Source organism: Capra hircus, chromosome 14, assembly GCF_001704415.2.
Source record: "Capra hircus breed San Clemente chromosome 14, ASM170441v1, whole genome shotgun sequence".
In the NCBI taxonomy this organism is placed as follows: domain Eukaryota; kingdom Metazoa; phylum Chordata; class Mammalia; order Artiodactyla; family Bovidae; genus Capra; species Capra hircus.
The window spans coordinates 37,190,511-37,214,201 of record NC_030821.1 but is presented as its reverse complement, the minus strand read 5'-3'; the positions used below and the strand labels follow the sequence as shown (position 1 = coordinate 37,214,201).

General features: G+C 39.7%; 1 protein-coding gene across 1 annotated transcript; it reads right to left on the bottom strand.

The window, feature by feature from the left end:
• On the bottom strand, positions 215 to 8,548 carry NOV (nephroblastoma overexpressed). Its single transcript, XM_005689131.3, has 5 exons — positions 8,519 to 8,548; positions 8,166 to 8,391; positions 6,636 to 6,890; positions 4,874 to 5,088; positions 215 to 1,741 (listed from the first exon to the last, which is right to left on the bottom strand). The coding sequence occupies exons 1-5, from the start codon at positions 8,546 to 8,548 to the stop codon at positions 1,481 to 1,483; spliced, it is 987 nt and encodes a 328-aa protein (XP_005689188.3). The 3' UTR covers positions 215 to 1,480.

Sequence of the window (23,691 nt, the reverse complement as noted above, 5' to 3'; positions counted from 1 at the left end):
GTAAAAAGAGTGGAGACTATCTAAGGCCTTGGCAATAGAGATCACCAAATTAACAATGGTCTTTTGTTTTCCTTCTGATCAGAAATTTTAAGTTCATCTAAAAGTATCCACTTTGCTCTCAATAGATGCTCACTTGTTATCTGATTTAATTGGTAAATTTTAATTTAACTTATACTCTCAATAAATAACTCAGAATCACAAAACTATAGCAGAGTCACACTTTGATAAGATAATTTTTATTTAGTAATGTCCAACAGGTAGCGAAAGTAAAAAAGAATATTTTAAAAAATGTATAATTTATATTTATATAAATACTTTAAAGGAGAAAAGCTGAACACATAGGGTGACAATAGAAGAATGTATACATTTAAGTTTGCAGTCTATCTTATAGCCTGACAAGTTAGATAAACATATGTAGATGCATATATCTTGTTCATGAGTTTGCCTAACTAAGACCCAAGGATAAGTTTGGGGCATCTGTACAATAATTCTGAACCACCATGGAGTTTGTGGTATCTCGCTACTGCAGTCATGTCGATTTTGTTTTTCTTTTTCAAAATTCCACTACCAGCATATTTGAAAGTTATCAAAAGTTGTAATCAGATGCTTTGGGCCTCAGTTTATTCATTGGTCACGTAAGAGGACCCCTGCTGATGTGTTCTGCTTCTTCTGAATTAAAAAATTAGTGATCCCCAGGAACCTCCAGACACATACAAATGTCTGAGGGCTGAGAGAGGCTGGTCATCTCTGTATAAGGGGTAATTTTCTGTTTAGCTTCTTTCTTTTGGAAAGGAGTCAACTTGTCTGAAATGGAGCCAGTTTATGACACCAGTGCACTTAATTAATAAGCTTCCATTTTCGTAGATATAGCTTGTTTCCCATGTACACAGAAAACAGATTTCAAGTTGGAGAACTATATGTTTCATCAGATCTCAGAATTTAAAGTTGAGAGTTGAGTCACTGAAAAAGAGTGCTCCACAGAGAACCCTTAGGTCAATCCTCAATCTATGGTGAAATATTTATATGACAATACTCTCAGTATAACCTTGGACTTCACCATGTCATTCACTACAGTGACCTTTTCTTGAGATTTCACAAGTGTGTAACAAAATAAGCACAATGTGATACTGTTTACACAGATGTGTATCTGATTTCTGAAATTTATAGAAGTTTTCACATGTAGTAAATGTGTAGTAAATGTGAGTAGTAAACATGTAAAAGAAAAAGTCATCCCTAAGTACTCTCCTGAGCTTACCTTGATTCCAGGTTTACAGTTAATCATATCCTTCATGAAGAAAAAAAGACAGATATAACTGACCTCGTATGACCACAGAAAATACATGAGACTCAGAGGAGGATAATAATTCTTCATAATTTTCCTTATATTCATTTGATGGTGGGTGGCTGCAGTTTGCTTCTGTAGGTGAGCTTCTCAAGGGACATGTTACATCTTCCCTCTGCTGGTGTTTGGCTTTAAGTCTTAGAGGAAAGACGAGTTGCTGTGAGGACAGTTGTTGTGACAGGTGCAGGTCCCGATGACCATCACTGGCTTCTTGAGGATCTGCCCTGGGGAGCACTGGAACTCCACCTGGATGGTTTTGGTGTTGTGGGGAGTGCAGCATCGGCCATCACTACAGATCCCACAGAACCTGGGCTTGTAGGTGTGCAGGCTCGTGCAGTTCTCAAACTGCAGGTGGATGGCTTTGAGTGACTTGATGCTACGGAGACACTTTTTTCCTTTCTAAGAAAGAAGAAAACAAGTGATGCATGAAATGGTCATCTTTCCTCTGAGGGACCCATCTAGGCATATGGAATAACTTGCTAGTTGCCGACCCAATATCTGTTGCTCTTTCTTCTTTGCTAACAGAATGTTAATTTTGTTCTAACAGTGTGCTCCACTACAAGTATTGCTTCCCCCAGAATATCTGGGAGCTTGTGACAAAGTTCTGGGCCATGATACATAAACCAAGAGATTCTGGGAAATTCTTTGCCCTTCAGATAGTACAATTCTTAACTGCTTCCTGTATTCGTCTGCATTCCTACCTAGAATGTGGATACCATGCCTAATTGTCTGTAATCATCTTTTGACGAAGTGACATAAGCATGAGGGTGAAAGCATATGCATGATAAAGAAAGTTTCTTTTTCAAGCCATCATAAGAAAACTAGCATTAGTTTTCATCCAATACATTCTTTAGGTGTTATAAAGAGAAATGGAATAAATATGGCATCATTGGAAGCCTATTAATGTTTCAAATTTTTTCAGACATTATCTCACTTAACTTTATTAGCAACATTCACTCATACAAGGAGCAATTATTCATGTAAAGAGCATTTGTCCAAGTTTTATAGATGAGTAAATGGAGTCTCAGAAGGCTGAAGTGACAACTAGTAACTGAATTTGTCTGACACAAAGCTCATTTTTTCTGCTGATATTACATTGTGACCTCAGGAAAGTCTAAGACAGTGGGATTTAAGGTTATTTTCCATGAAGGCATGGTAAGTAGGGAATTTATCCAACATTCCATTAGTATTTACTGATGAAGAACCCCAATACTGATGATGCAGTAAGACACTGATTATACGTTAATTTCCCATCTAGATTTCTTTGCCTAATTTGTCACAATTCTCCACTGCTTTTCACCTTTTTAGGCACAGTCCATAGATTGTGGAGTGATGAGACTTGGAATTCTCTAAAATCAGTAACTCTAAAGCTTTAAGAGTACATGAAAATGCACTAAACACACATTGCTAAAACACACATTGTTGGGTCTTAAACCCAGGGTTTTTATTCAGTAGATCTGATGTGGATCCTCATAATTTGAAATTCTAAAAAGTTCTTAGATGATGCTGCTGGTCTGGGGACCATACATACAGAGCACTGTTTCATATTTAAGAATCTTTCAGCGACAAGGAAGTAATGATTACTGGGCTAGCATTTCCCTAGATTCTGAGCACATTTCTAGACTTCTAATGAAATATATACATATACTATAAATAAATATCTTAAATATAATATCTCCTAATATTAAACTGGGTATAAGATTATATTTTCTGTAAGAAAAAAATATAAATTCTGGAAAAATAAACTGTAGAAAAAGCAAAATGTTAAAGCCATGGCATGGAAAAGCCTTATGTAATAAAGTACTATATTCTTGACAGTACTTAAAGGCTCTTGCTTTTTCTTTGTTGATATTTAATACTCAGTGTATATTTTTGCCAATATAAACCAAAAGGCACAAGGTCTGCAACATTTGTGTGTGTGTGAGAGTAAGAGAGAGAGAGAGAGAGATGAAGGGACAGAAACAGAGGAAGGTGTTTCTAGGTGTTCTTTCTAAACTGGTAGAAGAAGCACAAAGTTAGAATGGATCTTAAAAAGTCAGAGAGTTAAGTAGCCATATAACAATGTAACCACTAGAGACTCTTATTTTACCAATAACAGAAATAATGGTTAATATCAAGTAATGATATGTATATTAATACAGTAATCTATGCTTCCCAGGTGGCGCTAGTGGTAAAGAATCCGCCTGCAATGCAGGAGATGTAAGAGCCCCAGGGTTCAATCCCTGGGTAGGGAAGATTCCCTAGAGGACGAAATGGCAACCCATTCCAGTATTCTTAGAGAATCCCATGGACAGAGGAACCCAGTGGGCAACAGTCCATGGGTCACAAAGAGTCAGACTCAGCTGAGCATCTGAGCGCCAAGGCAACAATCTACGCCCAGCACTTTGCAAATTCATGGAATTTAATCTTCATGACAACTCTGAGTAAGGAACTGTAGCTACTGTTAATGTCTCTGTTATGTAAGGGAAGGAACTGAGGCTTAAAGGTTAAGAAAATCACCCAAGTCCCACAGCTAGCTCATATGAGAAGCCAGGATTAAAAGTCAGGCTGTCTGGCTCCAGAGTTGCGCTCTTAAGCATGAGATGACATTGCCTCAGTTGAGAGATATGTAAATCTTTCATTGCTAGGGACTGCTTTATTTTGGCTTTAGGTTTGTACAAGGGTCCATCAACTAGTTTGATTTGAGTATTGCATTTATCTGATCTTGGGTTCTGCTAACAAGGACTGTGATGTCATCAAGAACCAATCAGAGCTTCTGAACTGCATGCCTTCTGCTCAGCATTAACACACTGAGTTGATACCACTCCAGCAAAAAAGGAAAACAATGTGCTATTTTATTTGGCACATATCACCTCTTCCTGGAAAATGTACTGGTGGCACTAGGCTTTTTGAAAGACTGAAAATAATTCCCAGACACCCATTCATTTATTCATCCATAGTTGTTTATCAAGCACACAGTACGTTCCAGGTAGGATGTGGAGGACAGAGGGATTTGGAAGGCAGATGTGGTCCCTACTCTGTTGCTCCTTTCAGACTAAACCTAAAGGGTGAAGACAACTGGGCTCAGAAATGACCTTTCTAAAATCAAGCATGCTTGATCATTGAGTAACTGTGTTTTTCCAGGATGAAATGAGATTTGCCAGACTTTTCTCAACTGGGGACAGTATTGGAGTTGTCCAACCTCTCCCTCTTTTTTTCTTTCTTTTTTTTTTTTTTTTGTTGGCGCCACGTGGCATGTAGATCTTAGTTCCCTGACCTGGGACTGAATCCGTGCCCCCTGTAATGGAAGCATGGAGTCTTAACCACATGGAGTCTTAACCACAGGACCACTGACCTCTCCCTCTTTACCTGCTGTGAGTTGCTTAGGATATTTCAATACATTAAAGAGAGGAAAAAAAAAAAGGTAAACTCCTCTATCCTCTACTGGAAATGACTGCAGAGTCAACTAACATCACAGAGACTTGCTAAGGCACAGGGCCCAATGAGCAAGGCCACCTCCTCTGTCACGGGAGGCTTCCCCCAGGCTTGTACCTTGTCTGTTGGCTGCCTGTGCTCTTGGTCACAGGGCCGCACCATGCAGAGCCGGGTCTGCTTCACCATTTCACAGTGAGGATTCCTGTTGGTGACTCGGGTGGAAAAACCCATGCCACAGCTCTTGGAACATGCACTCCACTCTGTGGTCTGTTCGATGCAGTTGATACTGGAGTCCGAGACTGCAACTCCTAGAGTGGCTTCTGGCCTGTAGGCTATGGGATTTTGGAATGAAGACAGCACTACTGAGTGAAACATGGGGATGGCAGAGTGGTCCTTTCAACCATTATTAGAAAAAGCATCTCATCCAATCAGTACCTGCTCAACTCAGGGGCTTTCAGGGGACAGACCTGGAACTCTGTATTTATAAGCCCCAAACAGGTAGCACAATGCCTAGCATACAGTTGACCTTTAAGAAATCTTTGTAGAATGACTGTCCAATCTGTTCATGAGAACTTTAGGAGAATCTGTCTTTGAGAAGCTTAGTAGTTTTAAGAATATAGCACCGTATAGCATCAACAACCATTCCATAAACTGTAGAGAAATCACATGATTTCAACATGTGATTTTTGTCTAGAAAGATGATCAGTTAAAAATTGTAATTGGATGAGAAAGTAGAACCAACCAACTCAAAATAGTGATGGAAGTAAAACTCTGCCTTAGGGAAGTGCAACCGGTTGTCTGGGTTGTGGGATACAGTCACTTTCAGACAGGTCAGTCTCAATACTTAATATGCTGGGCACATCTCCTCCCTTACATGGCAATTTTCCTATCTGTAAGGCATAGCTGATAATTCCTCACTTCAGAAAGACTGTAAAGTTCTGTGTCCTGCCAGTGTAAATAATCTGGCTGATTAATGGCTTTTAAAATATTCTCTACTGGATCTTGAATTTTTGCTTTTCTAAAAAAAAAAAAAAAAAGGTCATTTCCTTTAAGAGCCAAAACAAAAGGAAAAGCAAACAAAGACCCTAAAGTGTCATTTGATCCTTCCTGCAGCACCTAGAAAGGTGGCATTTCTCTGTGACACTTGTCCAGGGATGGCATTCTTTAGGGGAGATAGTCTTGAGAGTGCATAGGTAGTTGACAGAATCTAGAAAAGAAAGAGCTATCACCAGGCCCTTTGCAAATGACCTAAAAGTCATTCCCCTTGAATTGATAGCCTTCCCTATTGGCTCATATGGTAAAAAAAAAAAAAAAATCTTCCTGCAATGTGGGAAACCTGGGTTCAATCCCTGGGTCGGGAAAATCCCCTGGGGAAGGGAATAGCTAACCGCTCCCATAGTCTGGAGAATTCCATGGACAGAGGAGCCTGGAGAGCTATAGTCCATGGGGCTGCAAAGAGTTGGACATGACTGAGTGACTCACATAAATTGACTCTTGCCATAAATATAGAAGCTACATCAATTGTGTGTTTTGCATAAAGTTGCTAAAACATACCTTTGCAATGTTAATAAGGGTCAAGTGAGACAGACTAAAATATAAATAGTAGTCATGTAATAAGATTTCAAAAATCACTCCTATGACTCAAAAGAACCACTGAACATGACTCTTCTTCAGGAGAGGCTGTGTGCATACTTCCATTACTTGGCTGGGATTCCCACACGTGCTATGTCTAATCTCCGTGGGCCAGCTGGACTCCACGAATGAATGGCCAGAAACTGAAGCTGGTTTCTCACTGCAAATCCCAAAGAGCACACGTCCTTCCTGCCTGCATGTCCTCCCGTGCTGGGACTATTAAATTCAGCTATGTTGAGTTTCTCACCTGGAAGGGTCTGGAGGCCCCCTAATGTCCCCGTCTCTTTGGTGTCACAGATCCACTTTTCACAGCACTCCCCTGGCACTTTAACTTTTCTGGGAGCTGGGCAGTCGGGCTGGGGCAGTAGCAAGTCCTCTTCACAGCGGGGCACACAGCCAACCTGTCCATCTTGGCAGGCGCACTGGTATTTGCAACTTGGCTGGAAGGTCTCCCCACTCTGGTAGATGACTCCATCGAACACACAGTTGTCTCCTTCTACCGCTAGAATCATGGGGAAGAAGAGCAGAGAGGGAAGGGGCTTCCCTGGTGGCTCAGACAGTAAAACACCTGCCTGCAATGCAGGAGATCTGAGTTCGATCCCTGGGTCGGGAAGGTCCCCTGGAGAAGGAAATGGCTACCCCACTCCAGTACTATTGCCATGGGAAATCCCATGGACAGAGGAGCTTGGCTTGCTACCGTGATTATTAATGGGGTGGTGAAGAGTCTTGGGGAAGAAGAGCAGAGAGGGAAGAGGAGAGAAAACAAAACAAAACAAAACAGGATGCACTGGAGAAGCTGTAGAAGATGCACAGCACATGTTCCAAACCCCAATTCATTCTTTCTCTAGTTGAAGGCATCTGGTTGCTGATCTGTCACCAGGAGAGAGATGTCCTCATGGAGCTTCCCAGAGGAAGAAGAAGAGATACTCAAGACCACCCAGTCCTGCCACTCATGTTACAGATGAAGGAAGAGGGGCCAGACACTCCCAAGGTCACACAGCTTTTGCTCCCAATGAAAAGGTCGTTTTGCAAGAACCTCCTTAGATTCTCCTATTCCAGGAGCTCAGAATTTAAAAGAAAAACAGAGCTCTTCAGTCTCCAAACAGGTTAACTGGGCAAACTGGGAAGGGCTTCAGATTCTTTGGCATCCCAGTGCAATAAATCATCGCTAGTTTAGAAAAGAAGCTAAAAGACTATCCCAAGCCCCCTCATCCAGGGAGGTGGGGACAGCCTCCAGCTAAATGGTACACCAGGTGGGAAACTGATTGGTTGAGTTTCACCAGCTTGATTTTACTCACAACTCATACAGGGGTTCCATAGGTCCCAGGAGAGTAGGGGCTGCTTTGGCTCAAATGGGACAATTACAGGTGTGAAAACAAACCTGAATGGCTACAGTTGGGGGAACTCTGAGCCTGTGAGTAAGCCCAAGTTTCCATCACCCCCCAAGCGTCCCCTGGAAACGTGGATAGGAAATGACTTCACTGGCCCTTAACTCTGCTCTGCTCCCAGTCTATTTGGATTCTTCTCTAGGGAGGCAAGTGACCAACGCTTCTCACGTCCACAGGAGGGCAGGTTTCCTTCCAGCTTCTGGCTCTCCTCCAAACCCCACGCGACCCCAGACCATCCCTGGCACAGGCGCTCCATAAAAATCAACTAGGGCATCACTATGAGTATTTGCGCACCACCCTCTGGGAACAAAGGGAAGAGGAGAGGAAAGAGGGGACAGCTCCGCTATCGAGAGACAGGAGATCAGGTGGCGGGGTGGGGGCAGGTTTACCCATGCAGATGCCAGTCTGGGCGCTGGGGTCCGCTCTGCGGTCGCAGAAGAGGCCGCGGCTCTCCTCGCATGGCAGCAGCACCGAACAGCTCTCGCCGCGCTGCCGAGCGCACACGAGGCAGCAGGAGCAGTCGTCCAGCACCGCTCTCACCCCAGGGGCGCAGGTCGGAGGCTTTGGGGGGCACGTGGCCGGGCACGAGGAGGGGCAACGCTCAGCCGCAGCGACCTGAGGGCGGGAAACACCAGAAGGAGAAACTTCTCATCAGGGATGCTGGAAAGCCGAGTGAGCCAGAGATCGAGCAGGGGCTTTGCTCAGAAAGTAACCAGAGGCACCTGGTGAGTGCGCCACTCACCTGTCCCAGGAGGTGGAGGAGCAGGAGCATACCATTCCCAGCCACCGGCACCAGTAGCACCCTTCCCTGCCCTCAGCCGAAGAAAGTGGCCACCAGACATCCTTTCCGTGTGACTTCTGTCTGGCTTGTGACAGTTGGCTAGACTGAAAACCATTTCTGCTTTATGGATTGGAGTCCTTTAGACCAGAAACTGGTGTCAGAAACAAAGGCATATACATATGGCGGGCATGTTAGCCACGCGTCAGGGGTGCTGCCAATGGGTAATGGTGGGTCTAGCCCACAAATACCCATGGTCAAGTGAACAAGGAGAAGGGAAGTAGTATCGCCTGAATACAGTCAAAGTCTTGAATAACTTTTAATGATAGCTCCTGGAGAAAGGAAAAATTAGATTCTTTTTCGGGTGAGTCTCTATTCCAAATGCTATCTCAGAGTATTTAAAAAAACTCATGCAGCCTCTCTCACCAATCTCTGAAATCTCAGCAACAAAACACAGACTTATAGGAGAGACATGGCCATAAAACAGTGTTGTGTTTGATGGTGTGACTGTTCATGTTGTCCAGTTCATGAAATGATAATTATTTTTATTTTTCATGACATGAATCAAAGATAAATAAGATGTTTTGTTTTTTCAAGAACATGATAACCTAGTAGGAAAATGAAGTAAAAAAATAACTGCTGCGTAAGGCAGAATGTGATAATTCCTGTAAATAAACAAAGGCAAACTAACATAGGAACATAAAGGAAGATGAAATTAGTTTATTTGCTCTGAGAGCAGGAGTGTAGTGCAGACTGGAAAGGGATTGTTGCAAAAATTATAATCCCTTTTTCATTGTTTGTATTTTTACTAAACACTGAATAATAAATGACGTTAAGTTGAATAAAGCATGGATGAAATTTGGAAAATCTGGAGATGTGGGCTGAACAAAGACAATTGAACAAAGGCATAAAGATGGGAAAACTCAGGACTTGTTCAGGAAATGAAGAATGATTTATCTGAAGCAGAGGAAGGTCATGGAAATGACTTTGGAAAAGTGGACCACAGCTGCCAACTCTTGGAAGAATATAAATGCCAAATTCTCAAGTTTAATTAAAAAAATCTATCTATCAATCTATCTATCATCTATCTTTCATTCTCTACTTATCAGCAAGGAGTTGCAAAGCAGAGCTATGTTTAGGAACATTATCCTTTAAAAGTTTGTTTTGATTATAGGAGGAGATGACCAGAGGTAAGTACTGCAGTTTAGACATTGTTGCAGCAGTTCAACAAGAGACAATGAGGACTTGAACTTGCAGAATGGCAATGGGAATGGAAAGAGGAGTTTGGAGGGAAGCGATGTTTGCCTTCAGTGGAGCTCTGACTGGCTGCAGAAACCAGGTTTTGACCTTAGATAACTAAGTAGCTTGTGATAGCATTTTAGTGGAAGCCAAATAACTTCTGTGATGAAACATCTCTACCGATAGACTACTTGGGTTCAGATCCTTAGATCTTAGACTACCTGGTCAGTCTGTGCTTCCTGGCCTTTCTCTGTTTGTAAGATAGGAATGACAATAATTGTTCTCTTTTCCTAGGATTGTTATTAAGCTAAATAATATGATACACAGAAAGCCCTGGAGCCATTTCAACAGGGTTCTGTGAGAGAATTAATCCCTAACACACCAAGGCTTCCGTTTCAATGAAATAACTTCCCTTTTCTGCAGCTTGAATGGTACTAACATGTAACAGGTGGCTCAGTGGTGAAAGAATCTGCCTGCCAAACAGGAGATGTGAGTTTGATCCCTAATAGCAACCCACTCCAGTATTGTTGCCTGGGAAATTCCATGGACAGAGGAGCTTCATGGGTTACAATCCATGAGATCACATAGAGTAGGATACGACTGAAGTGACTAAACAGCAAAAACAGCATGTGATACACAAGGGTGGCTTATTATAAGATTTGAATTTGGATTAGATGATGTTGAGGACAGTTCAAAGAAATTGTGTTCTGTTTGGGGTTGGGCAATTACAGGATGTGGAGGTAATTCCTTGATTGGTTATCTTATTGATAATCTTTATGGCAGAGGCAGGATGAACAAAGAACAAAACGAATTGTTTTTGCAGAAGAAATGATAGCTGTTCATGTTAGCTGGGTCGGTGGGAAGCTCCATCATATGGGGGGCTGTACATTGTCTTTGTTTTTATTTCCACCACACATGATCTCTTATCATGGAGAATCCTCATCAGATGCTGATATTCTGTGAAATCCACAGTAGAGGAAACTCACCACTTAGTTGGTAGCAATAGTTACCAGTAGTCAGGGGTGGTTTTTATATTTTTTCCTTATTGCATCCTGTGAATAGCTTTGATTTTTTTCTTTGAGATTAATAGAGCACGGATTTGTATAATTTATGATTTTGGATATAAATTTCCAATTTGCTTTCTGGGGATGCATCCTTTGGCTCTTCTGTTAGCGGTGTATGAAAGTGGGATAAATGTTGGGTGATTTCCAGAAAGTCAGTACATTGAGTGGTCGGGGTGATTCGTTAGACAGGGAAGCAAACCCTTAGTGCTTTTAATGGTTCCACCTACTTTGTTCTCTTTCACTAGGTTTTACAGCTGAGTTTGCTGATCACATGGGGAAGGATCATTCACAGTCTTCCCTTCCCATGTACTCTTCCTTTCCTCCTCCTGTAGCAGAACCCTCCTTTTTGTTGATTGAGATCACTCATTCCAGCCAACTCTGGGACTCACTTGTATTCTTGTTACCCAGTCCTGGCCATTTTGTTCTCCTCATGTCACTACTTATGAATTGCTATAGTTCCTTCCTTCAAGTCATCTTTACCCAGGTTAAAAACACAACAAGATATCGCTAATGAAATATCCTCTCTTTCATCGTCTTTTAGGACTCTCTAGTGTGAAGCTCAGCTTTAGGAAGAATTGCTTCTCACTGCTACTAGCTTGTGTGTATCAGGTCGTCTATAACAAACCAGAACCTTGACTGTCAAATATTTTTGACCATGACACTCGGTAAGATATAATGAAATTTTACATCATAAACAAAAATGCATAAATGCATGTTCATATATACAACATACACACATAAAAGTATATATGTATATTTATACTGTATAATTGGAACCAAAGTTTTATAAAATACATGTCTTTATTGCATGCCTTGTGTTCAGATTTTTGCTGTTTAGCCTCTTTTTTATTGGAAAAAAAAAAGTCCATTATGATCCCTTAAATTAATGATTTAGCTTCTTAGTGATAGAATGTGACCCACTGGTTATAGGTTGGTGAGTGGTAACATATAACAAGCCCATTCACTCATGTTATCTCTATCTTAGAATTTCTTCCTTTTTCTTATACCGAGAAATTTCAACTTGTTTGGTACAGCCCAGTCCTGAGTCCAAGTATTCATTATTCAGCCCCAGATGCCAAAGTGAGAGGATTAAATTCAGAATCTCTAAATCAATTCAGCCATAACCATAAATTCAGCCTGATCTAAAAATGATATTTTCTTTCTCCTTAATTGAATATCATCAATCCTTATTCTCATAAATATGTTTTCACATTTCCCCCAAAGTTTGGCAGTTATTCTACTAATTATTCTCCTTCTTCTACATTTGACTTCTTCTGAGGAATGGGGGGCAAGTCCCATTATCCAATAGGAGGCTTGCCTTTAGGTAAAAGAGAAAACATCTTTATTAAACCAGGAAGGAGAATTTCTTTCAGTTGCTAAGGTGTTTTTAGAGGCGACTGTAGCTCCTAAGCGGAGAAGGCAATGACACCCCACTCCAGTACTCTTGCCTGGGAAATCACACGGACGGAGGAGCCTCGTAGGCTACAGTCCGTGGGGTCACTAAGAGTCGGACATGACTGAGCGACTTCACTTTCACTTTTCACTTTCATGCATTGGAGAAGGAAATGACAACCCACTCCAGTGTTCTTGCCTGGAGAATCCCAGGGACGGGGGAGCCTGGTGGGCTTCCGTCTATGGGGTCGCACAGAGTCGGACACGACTGACGCGACTTAGCAGCAGCAGCAGCAGTAGCTCCTAACGGCTTCCCAGATGGTGCGACTGTAAAGAATCTGTTTGTTAATGCAGGAGACACAAGAGACATGAGTTTGAGCCCTGGGTCGGGAAGATCCCCTGGAGAAGGAAATCGCCACCCACTGCAGTATTCGTGCCTGGAGAATTCCATGGACAGAGGAGCCTGGCGGTCTACAGTCCATGGGGTTGTATCTGGGTCTTTCCATTTCCAGTTCTGCTTATTTAGGTTATCTGTTTCTTCTTCTTCAGTGAGTTTCTGTAATTTGTTTCTTTCAAGGAACTTTTCCATTTCATATAAGTTGTTGCATTTGTGGGCACAAAATTGCTCATAATATTCCCTTGCTGTCCTTTTAACGTCTCCAGGATCTGTAATGTCTCCTCTTTCATTTCTGCTGTAGTTAATTTCTTCCTTCTTTGTTCATTGATCGTTCTGGCTAGAAGTCTATCAGTTTTATTGATGTTTTCAAAAAACTAGCTTTGATCATTTTCTTTTCTTTTGTTCTGTTTTCAATTTTATTGATTTCTGTTCTTTATTATTTTTTTTTCTGTCTGCTTGCTTTGGGTTTAACTTGCTCTTCAATTTCTAGTTTCTTAAGGTGGAAGCTTAAATATTTTGAGAACTTTCTTGTTTTAATGCTGTGTATTTTCCCCTAAGCCCTGGTTTAGCTGAATCCCACACATTTGGATATATTGTGTTTTCATTTTTATCCAATTCAAAATATTTTCTACTTTTTGTGTGTGACTCCTGTTTTGATCTCTGAGTTATTTAGAAGTATGCTGCTTAATTTTGAAATGTTTGGGAGTTTTTCAGATGGCTCTCAGTTATTTATTTGTAATTTAATTCTGTTTTGGTCACAGCACATGCTTGATTTATAATTTCAATTCTTTCAGAATTAATAAGGTTTGACTTTTATGCCTCAAAATATGAGCTATTATGGTGAATGTTTTGTGTGCACTTGAAAAAGCTGTTTACTCATTTTAAAAATGGAAATAATTATTGAATTGCCTCAAGGGATTTTTGTGAGGATTAAATGAGGTAATACTTATAAGTGTTCAGGAGAGTCTGGCTTGTGGGAAGTACTAAAAAAATATGTTAACTAATTTTATTGTTGTATTTGTTTTCTTCACCCTAGAACACAATATTTTTTAAAAATCCCTTTTGTAAAGTTAATATTTTCTCCATATAAATACTGCTTTTGGCTTGTGAAATTCATCCAGAGTATTTTGTTGTGGTTACTGTTTTGACAATATTGTCTAAGACATTGTTTGTTATGTATTTGACATATGACTGTTTCACTAAAATTTATCATTAGTTCTAATTTCTTTCACACATCTAATTATCTTGCGGTTTTAGTCAAAAAATTTTTTACTAGTTACAAACATTAGTAATTTATATCTGATTTTTTTGGACATCTTCTCATTTCTGTTTATTTTTGCATTGCTCTAGACTTCCAAAATAATGTTAATTGTTGGGATAGTAGGAGATGTCCTTGTTTCCTTCTTAACTTTCATGGTAATTTCTCTAGCATTTTACCAATAAGGGTCCTGTTAATTACTCTATCAAAGAAAACTTTTTAAAGCCAGTAATGTTTATTTGGTTTTACTGAATACATTTTAACATTTTATTGTATAGGATTTTTACTGAATTATGTATATTACATCTTAAATATGAATTGATTTCTAAATATGAAATCATCCTGTGTTTTCAGAAAAGGCCAAGTTGGTTATGGTGTAAGCTGATAAATTGATTTGTTGGGTTTTATTTATAATTTGTGTGTTCATATTTATAAGTCAAATATATTTATAGTTTTCCCTTTTTAACCTTTGTTAGAATTTGATGTTAATTGATAATAACTAATTAGGAAGCGCTCCTGTGTTCACTTGTATTGGAAGTGTTTATTTTGCTTGTGGATCATTTGTTTCTCCAAAGTTTCAAGCAAGTCACTTTATTTTTGAAAACGTTTCATAGAATTTGAGAAAGTTTATTTTCCATGGTTATAATGTTGTGTATATGTTCTGTTTGCTGTTTAGTCACCAAGTCATATCTGACTCTTTCGCCACCCCATGGACTATAGCCTGCAGGGCTCCTCTGTCCATGGGATTTCCCAGGCAAGAATACTGGAGTGGGTCACAATTTTCTTCCTAGAGGGATCTTTCCAACCCAGGGATCGAACCCATGTCTTCTGATCAGACACAAGTCTCCTGCATTGCAGGCAGATTCTTTATGCCTGAGCCACCAGGGAAGTCCTGTATATATGTACATGCATTTAATTAATATTATTAACATGATAATATTATACTTATGAAACTTTTTTAGAGCATACATTTTTCACATACTTTATTTATGACAAGTAATTATGTTGATATCTTTTATGAAATTTGTTTATTTGAATTTGTTGTGTATTTATGACATTTTAGTATATTAAAAGTATAAAGTATTCTCATAATAAATTATAAATTTATATATATATTCTATATAAAATATCTCCTATTATATCTTTAAATAATTTTCCCTTGGATTCTGCTTTGTCTAATACAGATATTTCAATTCTTTGTTTTTCTTCTTGTTTTTAATGTAGCCTTGATGATTCATTGATTTTTAAATTTCCTGTGTTGTTTTGGCTTTAAGTGTGTATATTTCTATTTTTCAAATAGCATACTTCAATGGTATTATCATTCATTATTTTCATTGACACATACATAGATTCAATGTTTTAATAGGCAAGATTCATACATTTACGTTTATTGTCATAACTGAGATTTTTCTTGTCTCTCTCATTTTGTTTTATGTTCTATAACATTTGCAATCCCCTGCTTTCTTTTTCTTTTTCTTGTTTTTCTTTGTTCATTTGTTTTTAACCTCAGTTTTTTCCTCAAGTGATTTAGAGGGTAAATAACTCATTTTTATTACCTTTAAATGAAAATTTCATTATCTTTAAATGAAAATGTCTATTTTATGTTAATTATTTAGCTAGAGAGTGAATATTACTTATTTTCTCCTAATAAAATTGGGAATAAACTTTTTTATAGTCCTAATTTTTATTCGAGAATTTTATTTTATATATTTTATTGTATGAGTAAATTATAACATTTTCATTAAGCTACTTATACATTATCTTTGATGATAGTTTCAATGATGACTTCCATTTTTTTAGTGCCTTGACTTCTCTTTATTTACATTCTTCACTTTCATTAACGTTTTAGTTTCCCAGGAGGGGTAAGTGAGTTGTACACTTGCTGAGGAGTTTTGCACATGAAGATGTCCTTTACAGCTGAAGAGCAACTTGACTGGACACAGAATTCTTGGATAATAAAATTTTCACTTTGGATAATGCTTATATTTAGGTAGAGCTGTTGCAAACACTAGCCATATACTGACTCATTGAATTCTTCTGTATGAAAGCTCTAATCATTATCTCCATTCTGAAGATGGTATAACTGAAGGACAGAAAGCTTAAGTAAATTGCTGAAGGTGAGACAACTGGTAAGTGGAGTCAAGATTTGAGCATAGACAATTTTGTTTCATAGCCTATACTCATAACCACTATAACAAATGGTTCATTAGATAGTCATTTGGAGATTATTGTGTCTTAGGTATTTATAGATGTTAATTCATTGCCTCTAGGCTTTTGCCGACTAAGGTCCGTCTAGTCAAGCCTATGGTTTTTCCTGTGGTCATGTATGGATGTGAGAGTTGGACTGTGAAGAAGGCTGAGCGCCGAAGAATTGATGCTTTTGAACTGTGGTGTTGGAGAAGACTCTTGAGAGTCCCTTGGACTGCAAGGAGATCCAACCTGTCCATTCTGAAGGCGATCAGCCCTGGGATTTCTTTGGAAGGAATGATGCTAAAGCTGAAACTCCAGTACTTTGGCCACCTCATGCGAAGAGTTGACTCATTGGAAAAGACTTTGATGCTGGGAGTGATTGGGGGCAGGAGGAGAAGGGGACAACAGAGGATGAGATGGCTGGATGGTATCACTGACTCGATGGACGTGAGTCTGAGTGAACTGCAGGAGTTGGTGATGGACAGGGAGGCCTGGCGTGCTGCGATTCATGGGGTCGCAAAGAGTCGGACATGACCAAGCGACTGAACTGAATTGAGGCTTTTAGAGAAGATACCTCTGAGAAGTCATATTTTTCTTCACTGGAAGAGAAGCTGTATTTTTTTCTTCACTTTGCCTGGATGCAGTATCAAACTATTAGTCTCTATGCTCTGTATTTTTAAGCAACTTTTCTGTATGTTCAGACTCACTTCATCTCTGTAAAGCTTTCTTCTAGCATTTCATTCATTTTATTGTTTCTTTAGTATTGTCTCCTGTTCAGATCCCTATGTATGTAGGCGGTGTATCCACTGGTACTTGACTTACACATTTATTTAACAAACATTTATTGATGATTTACCAGGTGTCAGATACTGTGAATACAACAATGATGAAAATATGGCCACTAGCCTTATTAGTCTTATAGTCTAATTAGAGGGAGGCGGTTTTTAAAAAAATAAACACTATTATAATTTTAAATGTCATTTAATGCAAAATCTGAAGGATGAATAGACTTTGCCAGTTTAAAGAGTGAAAGGGTATATCAGGCAGAGGGAGAAGAATGAAAAAGGGTTCAAGCAGGGTACATTTAATGAGCTCCAGCGTCTGCTGAAGGGCAGTGAACAATGGGAAGATCATTGTAACCTAAGGTGATCCATATAGTCAGGAACTTGATAATATAGGTCTGTACAGTATATGTTCAAAAGCATCAATTCTTCGGTGCTCAGCCTTCTTCACAGTCCAACTCTCACATCCATACATGACCACTGGAAAAACCATAGCCTTGACTAGACGGACCTTAGTTGGCAAAGTAATATCTCTGCTTTTGAATATGCTATCTAGGTTGGTCATAACTTTTCTTTCAAGGAGTAAACGTCTTTTAATTTCATGGCTGCAGTCACCACCTGCAGTGATTTTGGAGCCCCCCAAAATAAAGTCTGACCCTGTTTCCACTGTTTCCCCATCTATTTCCCATGACGTGATGGGACTGGATGCCATGATCTTCGTTTTCTGAATGTTGAGCTTTAAGCCAACTTTTTCACTCTCCTCTTTCACTTTCATCAAGAGACTCTGTGGTGTTGGAGAAGACTCTTGAGAGTCCCTTGGACTGCAAGGAGATCCAACCAGTCCATTCTGAAGGAGATCAGCCCTGGGTGTTCTTTGGAAGGAATGATGCTAAAGCTGAAACGCCAGTACTTTGGCCACCTCATGCGAAGAGTTGACTCATTGGAAAAGACTTTGATGCTGGGAGGGATTGGGGGTAGGAGAAGAAGGGGACAACAGAGGATGAGATGGCTGGATGGCATCACTGACTTGATGGACGAGAGTCTGAGTGAACTCCAGGAGTTGGTGATGGAAAGGGAGGCCTGGCGTGCTGCGATTCATGGGGTCACAAAGAGTCCGACACGGCTGAGCGACTGAACTGACTGACTGACAGTATATGTTAATCTTTGTTTTTTTAACAAAAGTCATTAAAAGTTTTAAAGTAGTAAAATCAAATGATCTCATCCAACTAGAGAGTTAACTAAATGAAGCTAAACAGGTATGTAGGGAGACCAGTAGATGGACATTACAATTATCCAGCTAAAAGATGATGCCAGCTTAGACTAGAATCTTGCTTGGAGAGGGGGAGAAAAGAAAAAGTTTCACAAACAATTACAAAGTAAATGCTTTATGTTTATAAATTTTAGTAGAAGTGACCGAAACCAACCTAAACTGTCATGACAAGCCTAATTATACAATTGCAGGGATGTCTCCAAGGAAATGAAGGCACACAGCTGACTTAGGGCCTGGAACCAAGAAGTGACTTACTTTTATTTCTCATCTCTGTTTCTAAAATTTCTCTGTCATCCTCTCTACCTGTGTGTGCTGACTTAATCTGTTCTATACTTCTGATGGACAATGGTCATAGCACATCACTCACATTTCTGCATCTCTTCCAGTCAGAAGTAAGCATGCAACTGAATTTTTAATTCTTTAGTTTCAATTCTAATTTCTCAAGAGCATGATCCAGGTTATCCAAGTTGGGTCTTTTCAACTGGATTCAGAGAGGAGTTTCATGATAAAAATAAGATTCTAAGGACCTACTACATTGGATGAGGCTAGGGTTAGGGTTTGGGCTTCCCTAGTGGAAGAGTCGGACACGACTGAGCGGCTTCACTTTCACTTTCCACTTTCATGCATTGGAGAAGGAAATGGCAACCCACTCCAGTGTTCTTGCCTGGAGAATCCCAGGGATGGGGGAGCCTGGTGGGCTTCCGTCTATGGGGTCGCACAGAGTCGGACACGACTGAAGCGACTTAGCAGCAGCAGCAGCAGCAGTGGCTCAGTTGGTAAAGAATCTGCCGGCAGTGCAGGAGACCCAGGTTTGATCCCCGGGTTGGGAAGATCCCCTGGAGAAGGAAATGGCAACCCACTCCAGTATCCTCGCCTGGAAAATCTCATGGACAGAGGAGCCTGGTGGACTGCAGTCCATGGGGTCGCAAAGAGTCGGGCACGACTGAGGGACTAACACTAACCAAGCTTCCCAGGTGGTGCAATGCCAAAGAATCTGCCTTTGTGGATTGTGCCAATGCAGGAGGCACAAGAAACATGGGTTCTATCCCTGGGTCAGGAAGACCCACTGTAGGAGGAAATGGCAACCCACTCCAGTATTCTTGCCTGAAGAATCCCATGGACAGAGGAGCCTGGCAGGCTACAATCCACAGAGTTGCGAAGAATCAGACAGTCAACCAGTCAACCAACTGACAGAGGCACAATGCGTTTAGGTGTTAGATGACACAATGATGAACCATGCGTGTTTAAGGTGAGAGGTATGAGGAGAAGAGACTTATGGTTGGAGAGAAACTAAAAAGACCAGCATATACGAAGACCCCGAGACAGGTGGTGGGTTTGAAGCACTATGAGGAGTTTAGCAGCTGGGGTTACAAGCTGACTTTTCCTCTACTTACCACTCATCTCAGTGCCTCTAGTGCTCAACCCAATATCTACTCGTAATAGATGCTCAATAAACACTTTTTGAATGAATCTAGCCTTGTCTGTGTTTTATCTAGCAGTTTTCCTTCAAATTTTCTGTCCTCTAGATGGCACCCTTCCATAGTTTACAGGTGATGAAGTTTTCATCCTTTTTTAAATTGGAAAAATTACTTAAATATTCTGGACCTGAATGTCCTCATCTGTAATATATAGGTATACTAATAACAGCTACTTCACAGGTGGTTATGAGGTTTCAATCTAGCAAAATATGTAAAACATTCAACTTTTAACTTAGTAGTCAATTGATACATTTTATCCAATATAATTATTAACTTTATTGCTGTTTGGGGTATTATTTGAGCCTATGAGATTATCTATGTTCATGTTATTGTCTTGGTCAGAAATCCTTCGGTTTGTACTTGACATTTGTAATTAGGAGGACACCAAACATCCTTTTCCCATTTAATTGTCTCCTGAGCTCCCCTTTGAGACACTAGCCCTTCCCAGTTCTGAGTCCACGTGTTCGGCGTGGGATGTCTACGCCCAGTTATAGAGCAGCCACTCTGGAGGCTTATGTCAATACTTGCATTTCATTTCCCTGATCATAGGGATCGCGGAAGTCCAACTAGAGCTAATGATATGTGCAATAATTTTGGGCTTTTGCCTCTTCTCTGGGAAAACTACTAGAGACCATCTTTTTTTACAATATTATGAGGTGAGGTCCTGAAGTCTGTATCTATGGAAACCATTGTTGCTGTAAGGAGAGCTGAGAGGGCTTTCAAAGGGAGCCTGAGGATCAAGGAGAGCAAAACAAAGAGAGGTTTAAGAATGAAGTTCTGGGCGGTTATTTTTTGAGCCCCTGGATCCATCCTGCCTCAAACTGTTTCTGGTACATTTCATTTTTAGCATAAACTAGCTTAAGATGGAATTTTGCAACTTGAATTTTATAGTCTTAGCTTATACACGATTTTCACTGAGGAGGCAATTTTTTCCACATTCTATTAAATATATATTGACAGAAATAGAATTATTATTTCAATAATTTTACCTAGAAATTCCACTAGTGTAATAATCAATGGATACAATGCCATTAGGTAGGATATATATTCCTTTTTTTTTTTTGGTATAAATAGAACTCTGGGATAATAAGATCTTTTGGAAATTAGTGACTCTTAATAGTATGCTGTGGTTCTTATGGGTGATCACTGGGTAAATGATATCTCTGCATATGAATTAGTTCTTTTTTTTCCTATGGCTTGTTTCACTTCTAAACGTAAAACAGGAACATTACCGAGATCTATTATTATCCACTTACTATAAATCTGAGATCAATATTTTGCTACGAATATTTATTATTTAGGGCTTCCCTGAGGCTCAGATGGTAAAGAATCCACATGCAATGTGGGAGACCTGGGTTTGATCCCTGGGTTTGATCCCTGGGTTGGAAAGATCCCCTGGAGGAGGGCATGGCAACCCACTCTTGTATTCTTGCCTGGAGAATCCCCATGGACAGAGGAGCCTGGCAGGCTACAGTCTGCAGGGTCACAGAGTCAGACACAACTGAGTAACTTGGCACACACATAGCACATTTATTATTGAATTTCTACCTTTCCATTGTATTCAAATTTTGAGAGACCATGGTTTTTATTACTCGTGGAAGGAATATTTGATGTGGAAGGAATTTTGAAATCAGACAGAACTGGGTTCCAATCTCAGCTCAGCTGCTTGCTAGCTCAGTGAACTCAGACCAGTTTTTTAACTCTGAACTTTAACTGTATTTTTTTTCAAATTGGAACAATTAGAAATTCCCAGAGAGAAAAGTGTAGTGAGGAATACTGAGGCAGAATATGTAAAACTCTTAGTGTATATTAAGATATCTAATAGCTTATAACAAGTATTATTTTCCTTTTTCCAATTAGTACATTTAGCTTTATCTTCTAATATTTTAGTGAGAAGACATGCAGATGTATTGTTCTTTGATTTAAAATATTAAATGTTTTTCTTTACTTCCTTCTACATACTCAGTGAGAAAGAGTCTATTTAGATTAGGTCTTGTTCAAGGTTAATTTGATGTCCTGTATATGAATTACCTGAAGTGGCATAATCAATAGATAATGATAGGAATATCTGTATCTCAGCATATTATACATTTAGAATCATTATGAGCTTGAAAAACCATTAAACCCCTCTCCTATCATAATGTCCATACATCAGGTTTTTTTTAAATATATATTCTTTCAGTTCCTTTACAGAATTTTGGCTTCCTAATTTTTCATTTGTTTCTAAACTTTATATTATTTTATGCTGCTACCTGTGTAACTCATAATAAGGACATTTAAAAAAATATTTGTGCAAACTGTGTCCCATCCATTTAATATGAGCTGAGAGAGAAGTCTCTTCCCCTTGGTTTTATTCTTATTATTGAAGCATTCTCAACATTTGGATCCCAAGTCTCAAGAGTTTTGTTCTTTATAGTATTTTTTGTATAAATATCTTGAATAGTTTTCATATGAAATAAAATTTGCTTTTCTTTAGACTTCAGTTCTAACTTTGACAATCAGAAACCTTTTTATTTTATTATTTTGGCCTCCTTATGTGGTCTGTGAAATCTCAGTTCCCTAACCAGAGATTGAAACCCCAGTCCTTGGCCATGAACACGCAGTCTTAACCACTGGATCGCCAGGGAATTCCCCAACAATCAGAAACCATTTAAAAATCTCCCAGTTGCATACCTTACCCAGTGGTCTGATGGCAATGACCTACTCATGCCAGGATCCCTCCTTGGTTCCCATCTGGAAAAAGTGAGATAGAGTTGCCAAGAAGTCCTCTTAAATAGAGGGATTAAACATTTTGAAGTTTGAATCTGTCTGAGTTCTGGTATAGTTATACAAGTGACTTTGCTATGCTTTTTTATTGTTCAAGCTAAAGTGCAGGAGGGAGAAATAAGCTCCTGAAAGTTAGTGAAGACAGAAAAAGAGAACAAGACTCTATTGCCTGAGATGCTTCTTTAGGTGTGATGATAGTTACAATTTACAACCAAGATGCAAGACAGCGTGATGATTAGAAGCATGCATACGGAGCTGCCTGGGCTGGAACACAGGCCTGCCATTCACTCAGTTGGGAAGGGAACCTCCCTCTGTGCTTCTGTGAAATGGAGATAAAAAACAGGACCGGCCTCATGGATTCTTGGGGGGACTGGTAAAGGTAAAGAAAATACATCCACCAAGAAAAGTGCCTGGAATGTTGTAAATGCTCAAAAAACTATTGTTGTGTTTATTATTGTTGTTGTTTCTCAATATTTAATAATACACTGAACAGAAACTTCATATCAATAAGTAAATTCAAAATATACAGAGTCAATGGGGCTTCCCCGGCGGCTTGGTGGTTTTAAGAATCTGCCTGTAGTGCAGGAGACATGGGAGATATGGGTTCAGTCACTGGGTTTAGAAGATCCCCTGGAGGAGGAAATGGCAACCCACTTCAATATTCTTGCCTGGAAAATCCCATGGACAGAGGAGCTTAGCGGGCTACATGGGGTTGCAAAAAGAGTTAGACCTGACTGAGTGACTAAGCATGAGCATGCTGACTAAATGCAGGTAAATATAACTTTAGGATTCTAGTAAATTTAGTTATATAGAAATTGGTGATGTTAATATTAATATTATACTGATTCATGTTCATGAAAATGATTCTTGTCTAACATATATTTTTACAGAAATCTTTACTTTAGAAATTTCTTCATAAGCACGGAATAAAAGCACTTTGCAAACAGAGCCTAAAGGAGAAAAAGAGACAAAAGCATTTTGACTTCCCATTTATTCGCCTGTAAACTGAATTGTAAGTCCGGCTACAACTATTCCAGTTCTCTTCTTAATTCCTCTTTTATCCAAAAATCTGAAAGAATCGTTGATATTTGAAGTTACAGTCTGTTACTACAGTTTTCCTCTTGGCCTCAGGTAACATCATTTCAGCTTCCCTGGTAGCTCAGACAGTAAAGCGTCTGCCTCCCATGCGGGAGACCCAGGTTCGATCCCTGGGTCGGGAAGATCCCCTGGAGAAGGAAATGGCCACCCACTCCAGTGTCATTGCTCCTCTGCAGCTGCTCTTGCAGGAGCCATTGAAACAC

Coding starts and splice junctions, on each gene's coding strand:
- NOV (XM_005689131.3), bottom strand. CDS start 8,548: ATGCTCCTGCTCCTCCACCTCCTGGGACAG. Junction 8,392..8,518: donor TCCTCCACCTCCTGGGACAG/GTGAGTGGCGCA, acceptor TCCCGCCCTCAG/GTCGCTGCGGCTGAGCGTTG. Junction 6,891..8,165: donor CCAGACTGGCATCTGCATGG/GTAAACCTGCCC, acceptor CCATGATTCTAG/CGGTAGAAGGAGACAACTGT.